The 24,018-nt window shown below is 35.5% G+C and overlaps 1 protein-coding gene across 1 annotated transcript in view; it reads right to left on the bottom strand.

Moving 5' to 3' along the window:
* Nucleotides 1-24,018, bottom strand: part of Mcm3 (minichromosome maintenance 3) — a 322,450-nt gene that overhangs the window by 50,802 nt on the left and 247,630 nt on the right. Inside the window, exons 13-14 of the mRNA XM_090392917.1 lie at nucleotides 22,244-22,370; nucleotides 12,801-12,951 (exon numbers count right to left, since the gene is read on the bottom strand). Of these exons, the coding sequence (XP_090249043.1) occupies nucleotides 12,801-12,951; nucleotides 22,244-22,370 (278 nt within the window). The remainder of the gene's footprint in view (nucleotides 1-12,800; nucleotides 12,952-22,243; nucleotides 22,371-24,018) is intronic.

Genomic DNA, 24,018 nt, shown 5'->3' with positions numbered 1-24,018 from the left:
GCTTTCCTTTTTAGACTCATAGGGATGTTACTTCTGAATATGTCTCTCATTTTCCCATAAGCCATCCATCTAAGGTGAATTCTTCGTTCAATCTCTTTTCTTTGGCACTCCTTAAAGGATAACAATTGGCCCAAATATACATATGAATTAATTTGTTCTATTTCATGGTTTTCAACTTTGACAGTTCTATGGTTAATATATTTATTCATCATTATTTTTGTTTTTTTCTCTATTTATTTTTAATCCAATTACTCTGGAGGCTTCATTTAGCTGATTTAACCTTTCTTCTAGATCTTCAAGATTATCTGCTATTAGGACAATATTATCTGCAAATTTCAGATGATGCAGCATTTCTCCATTTATGTTTATTCATTTTGTTTCCCAATCAAGACTTCTAAAGAGACTTCCTCTAGTGCAGCTGTAAATAATTTGGGAGATATGGTGTCGCCTTGTCGGATGCCTCTTTGTATTGGAAACTTTTCACTGTTTTTATATAATTTAATTACAGAAGTTGCATTATTGTAAATATGTTTTAGTTTTTCAATATTTTTCTCAGTTCCCTGGGTTTCAAGTGCTTTTAGTGTTGCAGATGTTTTAATTGAATCAAATAATTTTTTCATAGTCTATATATAGGCCAGACATAAGATACCAAGCAATTTTAAACCTGGTTTTACTCCATTTTTCCCAAGTAAGCAAACAGACAAAATGTCAAGTTTGCACCTGCAATTGATGCAAGACTAGCTGATCCCACAGGTAGTGCAAGACCAAGGCAACTCGTGGTAAAGGTGGAGCAAGCTCTGATCACTAATCTTAGTATTTACCCTTAATGCCAAAACACATCTCCAAGAAGGGGATGTATGATGTTGTGTATTAAAGGCAAGGGGCCACTACCCAGACCGGTTTTGACCTTTATTGAGGTCTCATCAGTGGGAGCCAGGCTAGAAATACCAAGATTTAGTAATGCAGAGCTTGTAAGTATTTTACCAAAACAAGTTACCATAAGGTGTTATAACCTTATTAAATAAAAATCTCAGGAGGAGATATAAATGTAGAAAGTATTTTTAACTTGGGTATAATTATGTTAAAGATACCAAGCAATTTTAAACCTGGTTTTACTCCATTTTTCCCAAGTAAGCAAACAGACAAAATGTCAAGTTTGCACCTGCAATTGATGCAAGACTAGCTGATCCCACAGGTAGTGCAAGACCAAGGCAACTCGTGGTAAAGGTGGAGCAAGCTCTGATCACTAATCTTAGTATTTACCCTTAATGCCAAAACACATCTCCAAGAAGGGGATGTATGATGTTTTGTATTAAAGGCAAGGGGCCACTACCCAGACCGGGGGTAGTGGCCCCTTGCCTTGTTTTGGTAAAATACTTACAAGCTCTGCATTACTAAATCTTGGTATTTCTAGCCTGGCTCCCACTGATGAGACCTCAATAAAGGTTGAAACCGGTCTGGGTAGTGGCCCCTTGCCTTTAATACAAAACATCATACATCCCCTTCTTGGAGATGTGTTTTGGCATTAAGGGTAAATACTAAGATTAGTGATCAGAACTTACTCCACCTTTACCACGAGTTGCCTTGGTCTTGCACTACCTGTGGGATCAGCAAGTCTTGCATCAATTGCAGGCATAAACTTGACATTTTGTCTGTTTGCTTACTTGGGAAAAATGGAGTAAAGCCAGGTTTAAAATTGCTTGGTATCTTTAACATAATTATACCCAAGTTAAAAATACTTTCTACGCCAGACATAAGAGTTTATTGTATTCAATTGATTTTTCAATGAGCTGTTTTAATGTGTGAATATGGTCCAAAGTATTGTAATTCTTTCTAAATTCAGCTTGTTCACAGGATTGCATTCCTCTAGTTTAGATTTTATTCTATTATTTATAATTTTTGTGAAAACTTTATATATAGTGGGGAGTAGGCTTATAGGTCTGTAGTTTTTTTGCCTCATACTTGCTACTTAATGAAACAACTGTTTTGGATTTACTTTTCCTGATTAGCTAATTTTCTCTCATATGATTTAGTCTTTCTTACCATCCAGACAAGATGAATGAGATTTCTCTTCTTGGAATTATCCTGACGTCAAGCCTCTCCTGGCAAACACATCACAATCATTGCATCCTCAGCTTCTAGAAAACTAGGATTGCTCTTTTGCTCAAGACATTACTTCACCTCTGAACAGCTGTTAATCTTATACAAAGCACAAATCCACCCAGTAATTGAATACTGCTCTCACATTTGAAGTGGGCCCTAAGAGCTCCCTCAAAATGCTTGATTCAATACAGAAGAGAGCAATTACAATATATGCCGGCGTATAAGACACACTTTTTTTCTTTGAAAATAGGTCTGAAAAACAGGGCGTGTCTTTACACTGATACTCATTTTCTTATTACTTTCATTTCTGGAAATTTCCTCTGTTCCAAGTTACACAATTTCTTTCTTGCTTCCTTGCAGTGTGTGAGAGCATTCCAGTTATGTAGAGTTCAGTGGATGTGCATGTGCTGTCATCGATGATCACAGCTGTGTTCCTGTTCATTTAAACTTTCTAATTGTTGTCATGCTTGTTGTGAGCAGTGATAAATTTCTGCCGTTAAATTTTCTCTAAATTTCTTAGCAAATTATGGCTGAAAAACATCTGAATTGCTCCAATATTGCATACAAGCTATGCATATGCTAAACAACATGGAAACAGGGCTGCAGAGAGGCATTTTTGGCCACCCCCCGAGTGAGAAAATGATAAGAACTTGGCGGAATCAGGAAGAGGATCTAAAAAATCATTTTTTCCTAAAAAATGTGTACAAAAAAGGGATGCATCTTATACGCCATCAAATATGATAGATTGATTAATGACTCTAATAAATTTAGTTTAATCATTTATTCAAGTGTGAGCAAACAAAGTTTGCATCTGAAAATATCTTCAGGACTGGGGTAAGGTAGTGCAACTCCGGGCAACTCGTAGCAAAGGTGGACCAAGCTAACATCACTCCTATCTCAGTATCTCCCATAATGCAAAACACATCTCTTTGTGGATATGTATAATGTTATGCATTAAGGGAAGGGCCACTACCCAGACTAGTTTCGACCTTTATTGAGGTCTCTTCAGTGGGAGCCATGCCCAGAAGTGGAGAAACCAGGCAGAAGCAATAGCGAGGTCATCTTTACCTATAGGAGTTGCCAAAAGGTGTGCCACCATTTTATTAAATTACTCTGGATTTAGAAAAAGATGTTGAAAGTTTATTTTTCACTTGGTTAGACTATAATAAATTTAGTTTAATCCTTTATCCAAGTGTGAGCAAACAAAGTTTGCACCTGAAAATATCTTCAGGACTGGGGTAAGGTAGTACAACACCGGGCAACTCATAGCAAAGGTGGACCAAGCTAACATCACTCCTATCTCAGTATCTCCCATAATGCAAAACACATCTCCTTCCGGATATGTATAATGTTATGCATTAAGGGAAGGGCCACTACCCAGACTAGTTTCGACCTTTATTGAGGTCTCTTCAGTGGGAGCCAGGCCCAGAAGTGGAGATATCAGGCAGAGGCAATAGTGAGGTCATCTTTACCTATTGCCCAGTGTTGTACTACCAGTGTTGTAGAACAAGAGGCCATCCCTGGAAGCTGTATAAGGCGGGTGTGAGAAAGGGGGTAAGGAGTATATTTTTTCCATGCAGAGTAGTAAGTGATTGGAATTCATTTAAGTCGAGGCATGATGAACTGTGCATGTGAGAGTGGAACTGACTACGATGAGTCCCTTGACTTCATGGAGGTCTGTTGATAATAATAGTATTAAGCCTAGTCACTGTTGGAGTGCTCTCAGCCACCTATGGCAATCATTTACACCCTTACTAATCCCTTCTCCTTTGCCTGTCAGCAAAATTCTGCAACCCACACACACACCCTCATAGGCAACATTCCACAGACCTGTCACCAGCTTACTTAGTCATACTGAATCCTCTCCACAACCTCCCAATCCCCAAGAAATGTAGGCGACCAAATCTGTGCATCTGTGCATAGTAGATAACATGGCTGAATCATAGCCTTATCAAGAGGGATAATAATCTCCCCATTTTTACTTATGAATGTGTTCTTTGGCATCCAAGTAATCCTCTGAGTATTTTGCCAACTCTTGCAATATGTCCTCTGAATTTCATATTTCTATACACCATCATCCCCAGATTCTTGGCTTCATCAATTTCCTATAAACTAGTACTCCATCAATACGATATGAAGTATGTAATCTTTTCATTTCGAAGTGCATTATCATACCATACAATTGTCCTTTGCCCAAGCTGCCAATTTATTCAAATCATCCTGTAAGACATTTACATCATCAGCAAACAACTGAATACCCCTCTTCAAATCTGCTATATCATTAATATACAAATTAAAGCAGTAGTCCTAGTACTGAGCCCTGGGGCACTCCACATTCACCTTAATTCTACTCCACCATACACCATCTTCCAGTTTCTGTGTATCAGCTACCCCCCAATCATGCCATCAGCTGCATATCCATTCCCATTTGCTCCAACTTATGTTATAGTTTTCCATTCAGTATTCTGTCAAATGCCTTTGAAAAGTCTAGCAATATTGTGATGCAGCCATTTCCTTTATCCAATTCTACTATCACCTTATTATAAAATGTGAATAAGTTACTGAGACAGGACCTCTTTTACAAAGTCATGCTGCACCCTATAGAGTATCATATTCCTATCCACCCACTGCTGACTTTTACTTTTAATCAACTTTTCCAGTACTTTTAACTACCAGTCCAGAGATTCTAACTGATCTGTAATTTGCTGCTTCTGTCTTGGAGCCACCTTTATGTAATGGAACTATCTTACCCTTTTTCCACTCCCTTGGAACCTTGTTAGAGCTGAGACTTAAGATTAATAAACTGTCAGTTCACTTGTAAGCTCTTATAGCATACAAGCTGACATACTGTCCAGGTTCACTGCTCTATTCATGTTGATATTTTTCAATATACTGAGTTATACAATTTTACAAATCATACAATTCGTCGACAGCGAAAGAATGATTATGGAAAGATAACTTTACTCAGTGCTGATGATAAGAAAGTGAGCTTTCTATAATCATTCTTTCTCTTACTTGCTACATAGTGAAAAAACTCTTAGATTTACTTTTGCCTACTTAGCTAATTTTTTCTCAAATTCTGATATAGCCTTCCTTTACTATAGTTACCCTTCTTGCTTGTGCCTTATATTGCTCATAGGCATACTGATCACCTATTTGTTTATATTCCTTCCACAATGCTTTCTTTTTGCTAGCTCCTACTTTATAATGCTAGTCATCCACTTAATCCCTACTTGGTTTATCCTCCTAACCTTGGCTATGCACTCTGATACTTCCTCTCTCAAACAATCTTTGACTGCTTTCCATGCACTAATGACATTCATTCCATGTAGTTTCCTACGCTGCCATGGCACTACTGTAAGCTGGCTCCTAAGTTTGTCACAATTGCCAGCTTTATAGTTCTACATAAACACTTTCTTGACTGAAATTTCCTAACATTGAGCAACCTCTCAAGACAAGAATGTATGGTTACTTTCCTTGAATGGAGGTCAAGTTGCTACTGTAGTTATATATAATCCAACACTCTCAAACCCCCTGGTCCCTTCCATCATGTTGTTGGATCCTATACTACTCCAATGTATATTCTAGCTGTTGACTGACTCCACATGAACACAGAGAATTTTTTTTTTTTTAACTGCACCACTCTATGTTTTAATTTGCATAATCAATGCTGTGAAATAGACCATCAGCTAGCACAACATTGTCATCAACTTAATTCAAGTCGAAATTCTCCTTATTATAAGGAGCAGTGCAATGAAAGAAATCAGGCAAACACAAGATTCAACTCAAAAAAAATTATTTAATGCTTTAACACGTAAATTTCCATTAAAACAAAAATTTCTAGTAGGGATAATACAATTTAAAAATGAATAAGTCCTCTTTAAGACATTAATTCACTCAGTTGAATATACCATTTACAATTAGAATTTATGCATTTAATTTCTCTCTTCTTATTATCCAAGATTCCAAATACAATTTCACTCTGAACAAAGCAATCATTCAATGCAATTCAAATATTGATTCAGTTTAACTATTCAGAACAATCACAAAGCTCAAGTCATCAGACATTCATTAAGCAACCTTTAAGTTTATCAATCTAACACAATAGTTCTCAGAAAATTCAAACTATTAATTCAGAGATACTTCATATATTACGTTTACGAGGAAATGTTTCACTGCATCACACATTCAATCTTGAACTGTTAATTCCAGCAATATGAACTATATCATGTTCTCCAGAAACAAGCTTCACTACTTTACACGAGGCATAGAAAAGATATCCTTACTGGTATAGACAGTATAGCTTCCTCATTATCGAGAATCCTGGAAACTCTCCTTGGTTCTTGAATACTTTCACTTTGGGAACACACAAATATTATAGAATCCTGGGTTTCAGTAACTGATTAGTTAACTCGGGAGAATTTATCTTCTTGCTCGTAATTGCCTAACTTTCAATATTTCTTGCTCATTCTTATTATCTTTCCATCCAACGCTATCCTTCTGCGAGACGATAGGAATTTATAAAAAATAAGAGCTTGAAGAAAGATAAGTCAAAATACAGAGCAGTTCCCAGTCCTTCCTACTCCGTTCAGCCCCAAGTTATCCCCCCCCCTATCTTTTTCATGTACTACTCATGACATCCTACTCGCCTTTCCTGCCAAAATCTGGTTCTAGCTGGTTTTGTTGATACTGAACTGGCTTCTTCATACTGTACAGTATCTCATGATAAGGCGCGCGCTAGCTAAAAATAACATAATTTCTCACAACAACCAATCCAGTCTTATTTTGAAGAATTACTTGGATACATTACATTTTACTAATAACATAAAAAGATTACATATTTTACAGTTTTTATCTCTGTTTTAGTAATATTAATTTCATAATAATAAGTGATATTTAATACACAGTTTTCACAACCGCACTTCATCTCAAAACAATAAATGAACAAATAAATATTAATAAACATAACTTGAAAGAATTCATATGAATAGCATACTATTAATGAGAGATTATTAGTCTGATGAGCAAATTTGGCTTAGGGAATGGCTGATTATGTTGGACTCTGAATGAAGTATTAATAATTTCCAATTCTCCTCATTCAGAATCCAACAATGTGCTATTTCAGGCAATTATCCCTTAGTAATCTATAACTTCATTTTCCATATTGCCATGTGCCCTTTCCTCCTTCAAATCTATATCACCATAGTTAAAGTCTCCCATGACAACTGCTTGGCCTGCACTCATTCTGCTAATCTGCCAATGCATGTCATCCACATCTTCTTCTGGATCCCTAGGTCTATAGCAGCAACCAACTATATATTTTGTCTTGTTGGTCTCTATCTCACACACAGACTCAAATGAACCAATTCCATTAGGTCTACAATCTTCCTTAACTTCTATTTTTTTGGTTGAAGGGCTTCAGCTATCATTAACCACCTTACTGGCCATTATGGATCAAATATGCATCCGCATATGCTTCGTATATGCGGATGCGGAGCATATGCTTCGTATCCATCATATATTTCAATGTAATATCAATGGCATTAGAATTTTAATATGCACTTTGCATCCATGATAACCTTGACATCTATAGAAGTCTTGGCCAGTAGCATGGTTAATAATACCCCTCCTTCTGTTCTATTTGCTCTATCTTCTCTGACAACAAGGTCCTGTTGATTCCAATAATTAACAATAACTGTGCTACAAGAAATTAATGAGGGTAGGGATTTAAGTGTAATAGGTGAGCAGAGAGTTGAAGTTCAGAAGATATATTGCAAAAGTGGACAAATTTAGATGACAAGACTGGAAAACAGTGACAAAGAAGTTATTAAATCTCTTTACAATTCTTTAATATGACTATATTTGGACTGTAGTGCACAGACTTGGGTAGAATGGGTTTGCTGAGGAGGCAAAAGTGAAGCAAATTCAGAAGAAAGTGATCAAAAGGATGACTGATTTGTGGAATGCTTCCTATAATGACAGACTGAAGGTCTGTAAATTATGAAGTTTATCTGGCAGGAAAAGAGGGGACAAGAAAACAAATAAGTAACTAAAGGAGTTTAATAGAACAGATATTAAAGAAACCTCTCAATACATGACTAGATAGTCAAAAACAATGGCTGATACCTGAATGCTGTGCGAGTGTTGTTAGCAAGGGTGTAAATGAGAAGTAAATAAGTGGAATGGATTGCCAGAGGTGCAGTTTGAGTCTTGTCAGTGAGGGTCTCAAATGATGAGACTTTAGATTCCATTCAGATAGCATGTAATAATAATAAAATTCCTGATAAGTACCTGGGGGGGACAGGATATTGCATCATTACCAACTTCATATTGACAATTTTCCTCCAAATTAATCTGCTATCTGTCCGAATTCATATTTTGGTTTTCTAGGGCACTTCCTACTGTATTAGCTCTGTTCACACACTCCTGGATGCTAACAATATCATGTTTCTTCCCAATAACCTTGTTTTTCACGTGATTCTCCCATATGTTCACTTCCCTAATCTTTCTCAGAATTCTCATATTTATGGTTCTCCAATCTTTGATCAAATGTTTTATTTTTAACCAAGCTCTCAGATCCATAAGTTAAAATTGATTAGAATGCTGTCATATATTAAATGGTAAATTAAATATTTCCATATTTAATTTACCATTTTCACTAAAAATTGTGCCTAAATAGCTGAAGTGTTTTAATTGTTCTAAAGGTTTTTCCATTCAGGATGCAGGTGATGTTTTCAGTGCTGCTGCCAAATTTCATTGTCTGTCTTTTTATTCTGAATTTCATACTAAATTTATTACAACAGTTATTCAATTTAGTTAAGGAGACCTGCACTGGATTTCTTGAACAGTATAATATCATCTGCATAAAGTAAAGAGCTATGTGTGTTGAACATCACAAATTGCGATATCAAGTCTAATGCCACTTTCCTTCATAAAGTGATCCATAAAAGTTATGAATAACATTGGAAACAATGTGCACCTTGTCTCACACTTGATTTAACATCAAACCATCTTCCTGTGCCACCATCGATTCTAACTGTTGATTTACAACTCAAATACAGACTATTCAATACATCATATACCTGTAATATTTTGAACAGCTTTTCTCTTCACGCCTTGTCATAAACCTTTTTCTGATCTATATAAATTAAATAGAGATCCTTGTTAAGTGTCCATGATTTCTCAATTCTTTGTCTTCAGGTGAAACTGATCCTCACAACCTTTATTATGCCTGTACACAACTTGTTTTTCTCCAAGTTTCCCCTTCCACAATTCTTAGCCTGTTTTTCAAGGATGCTTGCATAAACCTTACACAGAACACTCATTAGGGAAATTCCTCTAATTTTCTTGTTCAGTTTTATTTTCCTTTTTACAAATGGGTACAATGAGAGCTTTACTCCAATCATCTGGAATTTGATCCTCTGACCAGATCTTCTAAATTAATAATAAACACCACATGATCAATATAAATTAGATATTTATTTATTTGCCAATATTTGGCTAGATTTCAAACCTCCATCTTTAGCACAAATGTGTAAATAACCTTTAAAAACCGTAATGGATATAAGGAAAAGAACTAATGCCATATTTTAGTGCTTTCTATTAGTTGAGTAAAAAGAATTTCTCATTTTAGGTAGGAATTAGTCTTTGAATGATTGTCATTCAAATTTTTGTTGAAGTAATGTTTAAGTTTTGGGGGGTGCTACGTTCCTGGCCAAAAACAGTCTTTTTTCTCTCTCAGTAATGTGCAACAGCTTCCATGTAACATTAATTTTTTTTCCATGTAATCCTGTGTATAGAACATCATCATTTACAAAATTGAGATGGACTGGATACATTGCAAATGATGCAAGATAGCCTAAATTATTATTAAGATGAAAAGCCAAACGGCTATATTTTCTGGCGAAGTTAATTAAATTAAGGGGATAAAAATCCCTTATTATTTTACAGCCAGTATGCGAAACTCTAAGATCGAAAACTACGTCTACAAGTTTCATGCCGAAGAACTATCGGCGAATCCAAGCTTAAGTGACCACTTGGTGGTATCACACCAAGGCAACTCGAAGCAAAGGTGGAGCAAGCCCCCTCACTATCATTGATATTTTCTCATAGTGTGAAAACACAGCTCCTAGGAGATGTAATACTGCTTTACATTATGAGGAGAGGTCACTACCCAGACCGGTTTCAACCTTTGATGAGGTCTCATCAGTGAGTAGGTAGACCTGGATGATATGATATCAAAGTTTAAGTGAAAAGAACTTACATACCTTCACTATAAGAATGCCAGAGTGGTGTGCCCATATATATTATATATTATATTATAATTAAGATGAAAAGCCAAACGGCTATAGTTTCTGGCGAAGTTAATTAAATTAAGGGGATAAAAATCCCTTATTATTTTACAGCCAGTATGTGAAACTCAGATCGAAAACTACGCTCTACGAGTTTCATGCTGAAGAACTATTGGCGAATCTGATAGTTATTCGGCTTTTCACTTAAACTTTGATATCATATCATCCAGGTCTACCTACTCACTAATGAGACCTCAAAAAAGGTTGAAACCGGTCTGGGTAGTGACCTCTCCTCATAATGTAAAGCAGTATTACATCTCCTAGGAGCTGTGTTTTCACATTATGAGAAAATATCAATGATAGTGAGGGAGCTTGCTCCACCTTTGCTTCGAGTTGCCTTGGTGTGGTACTACCAAGTGGTCACTTACGCTTGGATTAGCCGATAGTTCTTCGGCATGAAACTCGTAGATCGTAGTTTTCGATCTTAGAGTTTCGCATACTGGCTGTAAAATAATAAGGGATTTTTATCTCCTAAATTATTGACAAAATAGAAATTTATGGATGATAGTAGACAAAAGGAAAGACCATGCAAGAGATGGCCAGATGAAGTTGTTAGGATTGCTGGCATGCAATGAATGAGAAAAGCTGAAAATAGAATGGGATGGAGAAAATTGGTGAAGACCTTCATTTAGCAGTGGTCCAATCCAGCTTGAAGAAGAAGAAGAATACTGAGTGACAGGAGTAGCTAAAGTGTGACCTGTTAATTATGGAGCAAATGTATTTATACTAGGAATATGTTTTCCAGTATTTTTCACAATTATATCCCATTAAAACTATTTTCTTGACTAGGTTCATGAAAATTCTTTTGTTTCACTCCATCAAGATAATTATATGAATAAACTATAGAATAAACCACTCTTGAGAAAAAATAGTAATCTATGCAAAGCATTTTTTTGTTGCCATGCTACGTAATTTTTGTTTCTGTTTTATATGCTGCCAGCCCTGATTTGTATCTTCTTTTGTTCTCAATGTCTTTGAAGTGTTCTAACCGGCATACCTCTCCAGATCTGCCCTCTGTCTTATGTACTGTAAACCACCACTGCAAATGATCTTGTAGACACCTGGTTTTTTTTAAATGGTGGATGTGTAGGTTTAGGAGATTTCAGGTGATTAGAGACCGAGTTTATTGGGAAGAATGTGATCACCTACCTCAAAAACTCATCCTCAAATTAAATTCACTGTTGAATTAGAAACAAACAGGTCTTTACCATTTTTGGATATGTTAGTTGAAGTATTCAAACAAAACACACTCAACTTCAACAGAAAAAAACAAGTGTCATCCATTCCTTACATGATAGGGCCTACAGAATTCCCACCAACATAGATAAAATGGAGCAATGCTGGATGTGATAGAGGATTAGTTTGACCATAAGTGTTACATAGTGATTAGAAATGTGTAAAGGTAGCGAGTTGTGTGACAAGGACCGTCACTGGCAGAGAAACAAGAACTAATGTCGAGCCAAGACTATCTGTTGAAATGATACTAATCTCACCACAGACCCCAACTCCCTTTACCACACATTTTTAGCCAATGGCTATAGCTCCTATAAAATAGCTAAAATACTATATACTCTCTCATCCCTTCTCAGATACAAAAAAAAACCCAAGCAAAACTATTCCTAATCCATATGTCTGAGGAACATAAGAAAAGATATTCAAAGTGCTAAAATAACTATAATGTAAACTATAAATGTAAAAAATAAATATAAGGACAAACTCCAAGTGTGAATAAAGTGCTCTATAACTAGTAACTCTGGCTACCACAGACAGGAAATAGCCAAGTTACTAATAACAAAGTAACCATCATTATCACAAATCTGGACTGATAGACTTCACCTTGGATACTCTTTCATACAGGATTGGATGGGGGGGGGGGGATGCTGTTCGACGTGGGACAAAATTTGGGAAGACAGACATTCTAAGACTAACTACAAACAGCTGTATAACTTTTTATACAATATCAGAGGGCACCAAAATAGGATATTAATTGATCTTCTTATGTCTGGTACAATTTTGAATTGTTTCCACTTCTACTACTTGACTACTGTACTTTGGTAATCTATACAATCTGAGAATTATTAGAGTTCTGAAATTAACAGGCAAATTTAGAAGCAAAAACTGTTGATAGGAATTGCTTTGTACTCTGTACACAATGCAAAGTACATATATACAGAGTACAGAATGCAAAACACATATCTAGAATTTGATGATTAAATGCTTCTTGATTGTATTTTTTTTATTTTTTTAATAAACAAAAACAGAGGAGGAACGGGGGTGGGGGGGAACTTACTTTTCTAGCAACCATTTAATACATCAAGACAAGTAATTGCTTTCTAAAATGCTTACCCGAGCAAGGTCAGTGTTTTCTGTATCCATGGACCTAAGTCTGGAGTACTCTTCGGCAATACATGTACAAGCTTCTTTTGTCAAAGTAGGCTTAAGAGCCTTAGAAATATGAATGTATTTTTTCATGAACTTGATGCTCACAATTTTATCCCTAAAAGGAGGATCAAATATCATAAAGTAGAAATATATGTATTAACTTTTACTACTTTCTTATTTAATATTTTATCTATAAATAAATTCAGTTGCTGCCTGGTTAAAAAAGACTTATCTGAGATCAGTTGCTATTACTGTCAGATACATCTGAAGTTTTTAGATATTCTGCAATAAAACTTTTCACTATACTAAAGTATTTAGATTAGCTCTGTTCTAATCATTTCTTAATGTCATGTCCATTTCTAGTATCTTTATTTTTAATATGATACTGATATTCATGCCAAGTGTTCCCTCTTCGAATTTTCCTCAGAATTCTAAGAAGCACGAAATTTAGTTCTTTGCAGGGCCGCACCTAGGAATTTGGCCGCCCCATGCAGTAGCATATTTTGTCACCCCTTCCCCCTTATTTTTTGTATAGTTTATGCAAATTTTGCTGCCCCCAAAAAACTTGTCTCCCCGTGGAAATGCACATTTTGCACCGTCGGTAGAGCCAGCCCTGGTTCTTTGATATACTGTTTTACATGTATATCTATGCAACTGAATTCTTGCCATACCAAATATATTTTTTCTATTCAACTTATCAATTTCTATATTTAATTTGACATCATCACTAAAAAAAATTGTGCCTAAAAGCTGAAAAGTTTGTTCACGTCTCTTTGCATAGTTTTTCTTTTTATTGCTGAATTTAACATCAAATTTGTTATACATTCAATGTAGCTAAAATTCTAAAAAGAAACTTCTACTGGATAAATTTAGGAATATTATATCATTTGCATAAATTTACTCAGAGAAAACACACAAGAAAAAAAAAAAAGTCTGACTGACTATGTTGTTGACAGTGATCTCCACAATGGCTCAGTATACAAGAGTACACAAGTGATAAAAAAAAATAAGAGTTTTAAGAAGCGTGTAATTAAACCAGTTTCAGAGGTAAAATGTAGACTCGAACATGCAAATAACATCATCATCAAATTCCTCACATATACCCTCAAGACGTGTACAGGATATGAGAGTACTACGTGAAAAATTTACATCATTACTAACTTCCTATCAACAATTTATCTCCGTATGTCTATTACCTGTCAAGACTCCAATATTATCAGATCTTATATTTCTATCTTCTAAGGCACTTTTTACTGTATCAATACACCTATATCTTGGCCTTCCTCTGGGTCTTTTTCCTGCAAACTGTGCAGAGAACACTTGTTTTGCTAATCTTTCCTCTCTCATTCTGTTCAACACCTGAGACTAGCTCTGCTAACAATGTCAAGTTCTTTCCTAATATCCTCATTTTTAATATGATATTGCCATTGCTGCTATCTGTTCATGCCCCTAATCTTTCTCAGAACTCTCATATCTTTGGTCAAGTGTTTTACTTCTGACTCAGCTCTCAGATTCTTAAGTTAAAATTTGTTTGAACACTGTCTTGTATGCAGCTAATTTAGTGTTTTGACTAATTTCTCTCTTATTCCATATAAATTTATTCAGTTGACTTCCTACCATATCAGCTTTGTTGATTCTATTGTCTATTTCCATATTTAATTTACCATCTTCACTAAAAATTGTGCCTAAGTAGTTGAAATGTTTTACTTGTTCTATAGGTTCTTCATTCACAATGCAGTTGCCATTTTCAACAATTCTACCTATTTTCATTGTCTTTGTCTTTTTAATGCTGACCTTCATACCATATCTATTAGAACAGTTATTCAATTTAGTAAGGGAATCTTGCAAACTTGTAGCGGATTTATTTAAAGTATAACATTGTCTGCATAAAGCAAAGAGCTGACATTAACATCTCCAATTTTGATATCATGTTTAATGCCACTTTCCTTCATAATGTGATTCATATAGATAATGAATAACAGAAGGGATAACGTACATCCTTGTCTGATACCAGATTTAACATTAAACCGTCTTCCTATACTTCCTTCAATTCTAACTGCTGACTTACAGCTCAAATTCACCAAGCTTTTCTTCTGCAATCCTTCTCAACCATTTCTCAAGAATACTTGCATATATCTTACAGGAACATTCAGTAGAGAAATACCTCTTTAATTCTAACATTTAGTTTTATTTCTCTTTTTATATACAGGGTGTTCGGGATAAATTTGACAGTTTCGTAAGGAAAAAGAAAATCTTCTTTGTATCTATTAAATTTAATGAATTGACAAAAAAACATTACAGGCAGAGTTAATTACAATACTATCAACAAGATTTACTCAAAATAACCACCATTAGCATCGATCACAGCTTCAATTCTGCTTCGGAACCTCGAACAAGCTGATGCTACAGTCTCCCTGGGAAGGGCCGCAAAAACTGTTTTAATTTTATCCATTAACTGGGCTTTTGTATTACTGGAAGTGCGATTGGTGTCTTTTTCAACTGCGCCCCATACAAAATAATCCATGGGGTTAAGGTCTGGGGAGTTTGGAGGCCAAACATTTGGACTGGTGAAGTCGTAGAAATTTTCAGACAACCATTTTTGACTTTTCCCAGAGGTGTGGCAAGGGGCCGAATCCTGCTGCCATACATACGGCCTACCATTGGCTACCCTTGTTATCCAGGGCTTGACTACAGTTAGCAACTCCACGAACAAAGCCCGAATTCCAATGCCAGGGTTCTTCAACACCTGTTCCTGCAGATTTGCGAGGAATTCTGCTGTACGAACGCAATCAGATCGTCTGCTAGGGATCTTTCTTCTTGCTACATCCTCGTAGTCACCATTGCAAGTCTCTAATTCATTCCTGATTGTTTTTACTGTATTCAGGGAGCATTGGGCAGCAGTCGTAATATCCTTATTTTGATGGCGGGCACGAATCATCATGATACAAGTTATTCTCTTCCATGATTCAGGTGGGTTCCAGCTATCCATCCTTTCTGACATCTTGTATATGAATGAAGAAGGGTCCAAACTTTTAAATGAAGAGAAGTGTGTGTTAATACATGTAACTTACGGAAAAATATAATTAATTATAAATATGTCAAATTTATCCCGAACACCCTGTATAGGTACTATGAGAGCTCTGCTCCAATCATCCAGAATTCGTTCCTCTGTCCAGGCCTTCTGAACTATGCAGTGCAGCCACTGTAAGACTTTTATACCTCCATACTTGAGTATTTGGGGTGTATGGAGAGGTAGCACCTTAGTATCGATGTCAGCCGCTGATCTCAGGGTCAGGATGTTGGGCTGTGGTCCCCACATACACTCAACTCTAACTTATGGCTCCAAGAAGTTGGTAGTGCACACCAGTGGCCACACCCCGGTAAACCGTCTCGGCTGGCGGACTAAACTAAGTGAGGGTATCAGCAATATAGAATGCTGTAAATAGGGAATGTCACCCCTTATGTGCACGAAGTCTGGAATGGCCAAGATGGCAGAAGAATCAATACTGACTGATCAATGGCATGACAGCAAGATGTGCGGCACATCGAGGGCACACTCCTGACATCTAAGGGACTTGTGGCCAGCCGTCGTGGAAGAGATCAGAGCCTCACCATGTATTTATCCATTGTCAACCATGAAACACACCATGTCACAATATGAAGTTAGAGATGTGGTTGAGACCCCTGCAACCATCAGTTCTTATAGCTACAGGGAAGAAGAGCTTGAAACTGGGAATGGTAAGACAAGAACTACTAAGGTAGTGTATGAAGATAATATCCCAAACCCTCCAGGGAGGATATTCTCAGATATCCCTTGTCTGAAAACCAGGAGCAATCTCTTGAAAATAGTAATATGGAATACGCGGCAGGCAAATTAGATTACCTACTCCAGGAATAAGAAGTGATGAAGGCCGATATTGCAGGTATCAGTGAAGTGAGGTGGACAGATACAGGCATAATAAGAAGAAAAAATCACACTATAATCTATTCTGGCAGTGACTTACACCTTAATGGAGTAATCCTAAGTAATAGAATTGCAAAATCTCTACAGGGATATTGGTTCATAAATGACAGAATCATAACAGCCAAAATAACTGCACAACCATTCAACCTGTATATTATCCAAGCATATGCACCAACCCAAGATCACCCAGATGAAGAGTTGGAACAATTTTATGAAGACATCCAAACTGCAATCTCCAGTGCTAAATCAGATGATGTTATCATACTGATGGGCGACCTAAATGCAAAAATGGGCTCAGAAAAAATCTCATTTTGCATGGGAAACCAAGGGCTTGGAATCAGAAATGAAAGAGGTGAAAGATTAATTCAATTCTGTAAAACCAATGACCTAATAATAGCCAACACACTGTTTAAACATCCTCCCAGAAGACTATATACCTGGACAAGCCCTGGGGACATCTACAGAAACCAAATTGGCTATATAATAATAAGCAAAAGATTCCGAAATACAATAACACAAACAAAAACATATCCTGGAGCAGACCACAACCCAGTGATTGCAAAATTCAAAATAAAACTTAAGATACCAAGCCAACCATTCATAAGAGAAACTTATAATTCAGACTCACTTAATAACCAAGAAGTTAAAGACTGCTTTATAAAAGAATTCACAAAATCCCTTAACAAGTCTGACACTACAACTCACACAGAAAATAGAACGCCAATTGATGAAATTAACATGAACTGGCAAACATTCAAGAATAGCATCAATGAAGCAGCCAAAAATACACTCCCACAATTAAAAATGAAAAGGAATAAACCTTGGATGAATGAAAAAATACTGACATTGATGGAACAAAGAAAAAAGTTAAAGAACAAACCTGAATATAAAAGCATGAATAAAGAAATAAAAAAAGAATGCAGGAAAGCCAAAGAGGAATGGATTAAATATAAATGTATAGATATAGAAAACCTTGATAGAAAACACAGAAGCAAAAAAATGCATGAAAAGATCAGAGAAATGACAAGCAGGACAAATACAGCAAACCATGCAAATGTCATTAGAGACTCAAGAGACCATATTCTAATGGATAAAAAAGAAATCATGGAAAGATGGATTGAATATACAAGGAAATTATATGAACAACAAAGAAATGATATTCCTGAACAGACTGATTTAGAAGAACCATCCATTTTACTCTGTGAAGTTGAAAATGCCGTCAGAAAACTAAACCCACATAAAGCTGCAGGAATAGATAACATCTAGGCAGAATGGTTGAGGGCTCTCGATGAAGGAGGACTGAAATTTCTAACAAAATTATGCAATAAAATATACGAGAATGGATTTCTACCCAAAGATATTATTCGCTCAATTTTCGTTCCAATTCCCAAAAAAACAAAAGCTACAAGATGTGAAGAGTTCAGGACAATCAGCCTCATCAGTCAAGTATCAAAATTCCTCCTATACATTATTCTTGAAAGAAATAAAAGAAAAATAAACATAGAAATAAATGATACACAAAGTGGCTTCAAGGAAAATGTAGGTAGAAGAGAAGGTATTTTCAACGTCAGAACCATCACAGAAAGATATCTAGAAAAACAAAAAGATGTGTACCTCTGCTTCATAGATTACAAAAAGGCATTCGACAATATCCAACATGAACAATTAATTGAAATCCTTTCAAAAATAGGCATGGATGGAAAAGACATTAGGCTATTAACTAATCTTTACTGGGAACAGACAGCATCTTTGAGAATAAATAGAGAGACCTCAGAAGAATTCCCAGTTCAGAAAGGTGTGAGACAAGGCTGTGTCTTTTCTCCGATTCTCTTTAACCTATACACAGAAGAAATATTTAATAAAATTAGTAACCACAAAGGAATCACTGTAGGGGGCAGAAATATTAATAACCTAAGATATGCAGATGACACGGTTCTTCTAGCTGAAAACAAATGTGATCTCAAAACTCTTATATATGAAACCCTCAAGCATAGCGAACAGTATGGCCTCAGTTTCAACTTTAAAAAAACAAAAATCATGATACTTTCAAGAGAAAAGAAAATACCAAAAATATGCATCGATATAAAAAGAAATAAATTAAAACAGGTGCAAAAATACATATACCTCGGACACTTGATCACAGAGAATGGCAGGACAGAAGATGAAATTAGAAAAAGGATTGAAATCACAAGGTCAACTTTCAACAGTATGAAAAATCTACTAACATCTAGAGAATTAAATCTGAAAACAAGACTAAGAATCTCCAAATGCTACATATGGTCTACATTATTATATGGAGTAGAGACATGGACACTCTCCAATCTGAGTGTGAAAAAACTGGAGGCCTTTGAAATGTGGATGCTGCAAAGAATTATGAGAATATCATGGAAAGAAAAAAAGACAAATGAAGAGGTACTAGAGATGGTAGACATCAACAGGAGCCTGATGAAAGAAATTAAAAAGAGAAAAGTCAGGTATTTTGGACATATTCTGAGACATAACTGCTTACAAAGGACACTTCTCGAAGGAACTGTTGAGGGAAAGAGAAAGAGAGGAAGACAAAGACTGGATTGGATGAAAAATATTGAAGACTGGACCTATCTCTCATATGAGGAATGCAGCAGAGAGGCACAGAATAGGACACGGTGGAGACACATGGTAGTCAATCTCCTGGAGGGAGAAGACACCTGACAGGAGGACTTGAGTATTATGCAAACATGGAAATATTATTGGAGAAAATATTAGTTTGAAAACAATAACCAAATCTTGGAGACAGTACTGGAAAAGAAAACATATTGAAAGTTTCTAAAAAGCAGGCAAGCAGATTCCGTCAGAGAATACAGAGAAATATATACAAAAAGCAATGTGCAAAATTAGCTAAACCAAATCACAAGAGAATTTTAATAAGAATATAGAAGATAATTATCAAAATACTTGGATATGGAGGAAAGTCTTACCATAAAGGAATTGAAAATGATAAAAGGTACATAAAAACTGAAAATAAAGAATGCCTGAAATAGTTACTGTGAAAGATGCATTCTTCCTGAATATATTATTCCCTATTCTATCACAGTTTATTTTAAGAATCATGTGCAAGTAATCAGTCCAGACATGCTGCATAATTCAAAAGGTTGATTACAAGGGTTCCAGATGACGGCAGTATAGTTCTCATAATATTCATATATGAAAAGGAAATAAAACAATGTGAGAATTATAGATGACTTTTGCTGAGTGTGCTTCTCAAGTATGCTGCATAAATCTTTTACAAAAATACCTGAGAAATGAATAAGAAAACTGGTTGAAAAATCTTGGGAATATAATAAGGATCTGTATTTAAGTTTTACACATCTGAAGAAGGCATTTTATTTATTTTTTATGTGAATCCCTTTCATAAGTAGTTGTAAACTTATAATCACTGTTCTGGTGCTATAGTATTAACAGCATGGGTAGGCTAAAGGATATATAATCCAGAATCCTGCTCTTGAGACCAAACATGGAACCATTTAGCTAATTTAGACCTCTATAAAATGGGGTCGTGGTGTCACACCAGGCAGTGAAACTCATGCACCACCCAAAGACATTTAGAAATATCCATGTCCATGAACCTACATCCTGTTGGATAAGGAACATATACATTAGCCAGTCAGCCCACTAGGCAAGCAAGCTGAACTTAAATATCTTTGATTTTAATATTAGATTTACTGCCACATCCTCCATATTTACTCTTCATCTATTAGATGCAGAGTAACAGGATATAAGAACTATACTTGTTTCACTGATCTTACATCACATCTTTCTGTATATGCTTCTGTTCCAAATGCTAATTAACTGCCTATACTTTAGTTGTATAGGTATGGCAACAAATAACACACTAGTCAGACCATATAACTGAGGAATTTGGAAGAGCATTTTCTCTTGGCACCTTATAAAATACTCTTCCAAACCTATAAAACCACTTTATATTGATGTTATTTTTCAACTATAAATCTTAAAGTAAAAGTTTGGTTCTTAAGCAACTGCAGCTTTGCCTAAAACCAAGTAAGCTTGAATCTTAAGTGGAACAATTACCATGGAAATTCTGTATAATTTTCATATTCAGTTATATTTCGTTTTATTTTTATTTTTTTATTTACAATGATACTAATCTCACCACAGACCTTAACTCTCTTTACCACCCATTTTTAGGCAATGGCTATAGCCCTATAAAATAGCTAAAATACTATATACCCTCCCATCCCTTCTCAGATACAAAAAAAACTCAAGCAAAACTACTTCTAATCCATATGTCTCGGGAACATCAGAAAAGACATCCAAAGTGCTAAAATAACTATAATCTAAACTATAAATGTAAAATATAAATATAAGGACAATCCAAGTGTGACTAGACTACACCTTGAATACTCTTTCATAAAAGATTGGATGAGTTTATGCAGAATAACCACTGCAAAACTTTTATACTTCCATACATGAGCATTTCTGGTCAAATATCATCTTGAAGTGCTGACAAGTAATAGACTAATTTGGAGGAAAATTGTGGACAGAAGATAAATAATAATGTAAACTTGATAGTGATATCATAGTAGCCTTAATATCCCCTTAGGGTACATATCAGGAAATTGATTATGATGATGATATTACGTCAGGTTTTTAAAATGTTTCAGAAATCTGGAACCTCTGAATGTGGACTAACTTTTAAGCATACAGGGTCCTGAAGTTGAGCTATTACTGTATATATAAAAAAGCTACAATTACTTCAGAAGAGCTGTTTGTCATTCATGTCTTCTCATTCTTCTACAATTCTGAGTCTGTTCAAGTAGATGACCTTTCACTGTTCACCCTGGTTTCCTGAATAAAATAGTCACAGTCTTATTTAATTGCACATCTCAGCCAGCATGATATATGATTATATTGTACCATCATATTATGTGTGTGTATGTGTGCGCGTGAGGGGTAACAACATTGTGTTGGCTAAGTCCAAACAGAATATCGGGACTAGCAATCCTCATTTGTTCAGTAGCTAAATGGATATCTGGTAACAAGACACACCACGAACAAGGACTGGATATTGGATTAGAAGTTGCAGTTGTTTTCACATTCCTTACTGTTATCTAGCTTTGATCAAAGGATCAAAGTTATCTAACTTTGATCCTAAGCAAAGCCAACCTGGTTTGCCAAGTGGTTAGCATATCATCTCTCCAACCAAGAGGCTGTGGGTTCGAATCTCACCAAGGGCATGGATGTTTGTGATTATCCTATTAACCATTTACCACATATCCTGCTATAACCTGTGTCCTGGTGCAATATGATCTTCGAAGTGTCTTTGTGCCATAAAAAAAATAAAATCCATTCTTAAAGCAAACTGTATCATATTTTATAAATAAGAATGCAGAAAGTATACAGAGAGAGAGAGAGAGAGAATTAGAGGCATATTAAGAATTCTTACATTTTTGACTTAGCTCCATGAAGAAGTGCATCATGCTTTTCATATATAGCTGTTTCTCCCTCCTGTTGCTCTACAATATCTGGGTCTTTAGTAGCCAAAAAATCAGCACTACTCTGAAAAGGCAATGCTAATACAAAGAAGAATAACAATCTCTTGATTAATTATTATAAAATGAATACGGCTTAAAGTGTTACATGAAATTAGATACAGTAGACATGCACTATAGTGAATACCTGTACCAAAATAATGTATAAAACAATGGGAGACATAAGAAAGAACTAGAAGAGTATAACATTATGAACATAAAAGTCCACAATTAATGTTTAAATTTCACAATGTCACTTACCTGAAATCTTCATAACGAACCAAATATGCACAGACTGTACCACTAACAGAATCCCGCAACACAAAACGAAGTAGGTTTTAATTTACAGTTCTAAGAATAAAAAAACAGTATTGATTTATGCCAATTATAACATCATTTGGTCTCTTCCCATTAGGAAGCTAACATTCACAATGGACTAATGCTGACTCATGCTTATCACTTGTGTTCCTCTTCTTGTTTTATTTTTCTGATTTTCATGATACAGACCTCATATATTTGGGTTTATTATGAAGATTTTGAGTAACACATCAATTTAAGCTAAAGCAACATTTCAAAATTTAAGTACTGTTTCTAGATTTTCATATTTCATACTCTTCTAGTTCTTTCTTATAGTCTCTCGTTGTTTACATGTACTTTGTACTTTTCTGTTTTATTGTGTGATTTATGTACGTTTCTTGCCAATGCTTTTTCCATCTTTAATACATAATTGTTTTTGTTCTGTTCCTTGTGATTGCTTTTGTTCTGATGATTTGCTTTTATTATGTTCCAATGATTTTTTTGTTTTATTTCTCACAATTTCCTTTGTCTATTTCCTGTTTCTTGCAATTGAATTTGTTTTATTTCCTGCAATTTCTTTTGTTTCATTATTATTATTACACAGTATCTCCATAGAGTATAGATTTGAATCTAACAGAAAGCGAGGTCATAGTCGGATGTGTTATGAGGTAGCAGTGAAAAAGTTTTCGTTATTATTTATTACAGTTTTTTTACTTTATATTACAGGGAATCTAAGCTAGATACAATGTATAGCCTGTGGGTAATTTGCACTTAAACATAATATTTCAGTATAGTATAGTATTATTTGTGCAGGGTTTAAATAATGGCAGTAGCTGCAGCTCAGTTTGCCAATGGCTTATCATCAAGTTCCCTGCCATTTAAGAACTACATTTTACACAGCATACTATGGGATTTTGTGGTATGCAGTGCTTGTGGCATGTATGCATCCTGGCAGTTAGATATGTGGCATGTGAGAGATCAGGGAGTGCATGTCTATGGAAAATGTAGAAATTGAGAAGAACTTTGTGATTTAGAAATTAGCATAACAGAACTTGGCAACATTATGTCAGAAATAGGTGAATACCAACCAAGAGAGAGACAAGTAGCATGATTGAATGCGAGGATAACGAGTGCAATGTGAGTGCAAGGTTTGAAACAACATGAAGTTTTTGAAGATGGTGTTAATTGGGAGGATGAATGTCAAGCAAGAGTAGGTAGCTTGCAGAAAGAGAGATACATGTGCTGAAGTGGAATGCATCAGAACGAGCTGAGAAGTGTGAAGGATGAGATTAGGTGACTAGAAATAATGGCAAAGCGAATCAGCTTTGCCATTATTTCTAGTCCATTATTTTTTTGCCATTAGAATGATGAAAGGGGAGAGAATAGGAGAACC

This window comes from Typopeltis vanoorti, chromosome 5 (genome assembly GCF_054136105.1).
Source record: "Typopeltis vanoorti isolate ZY-2024b chromosome 5, IOZ_Tvanoo_1.0, whole genome shotgun sequence".
In the NCBI taxonomy this organism is placed as follows: domain Eukaryota; kingdom Metazoa; phylum Arthropoda; class Arachnida; order Uropygi; family Thelyphonidae; genus Typopeltis; species Typopeltis vanoorti.
This window is presented reverse-complemented; position numbering and strand designations above follow the sequence as displayed.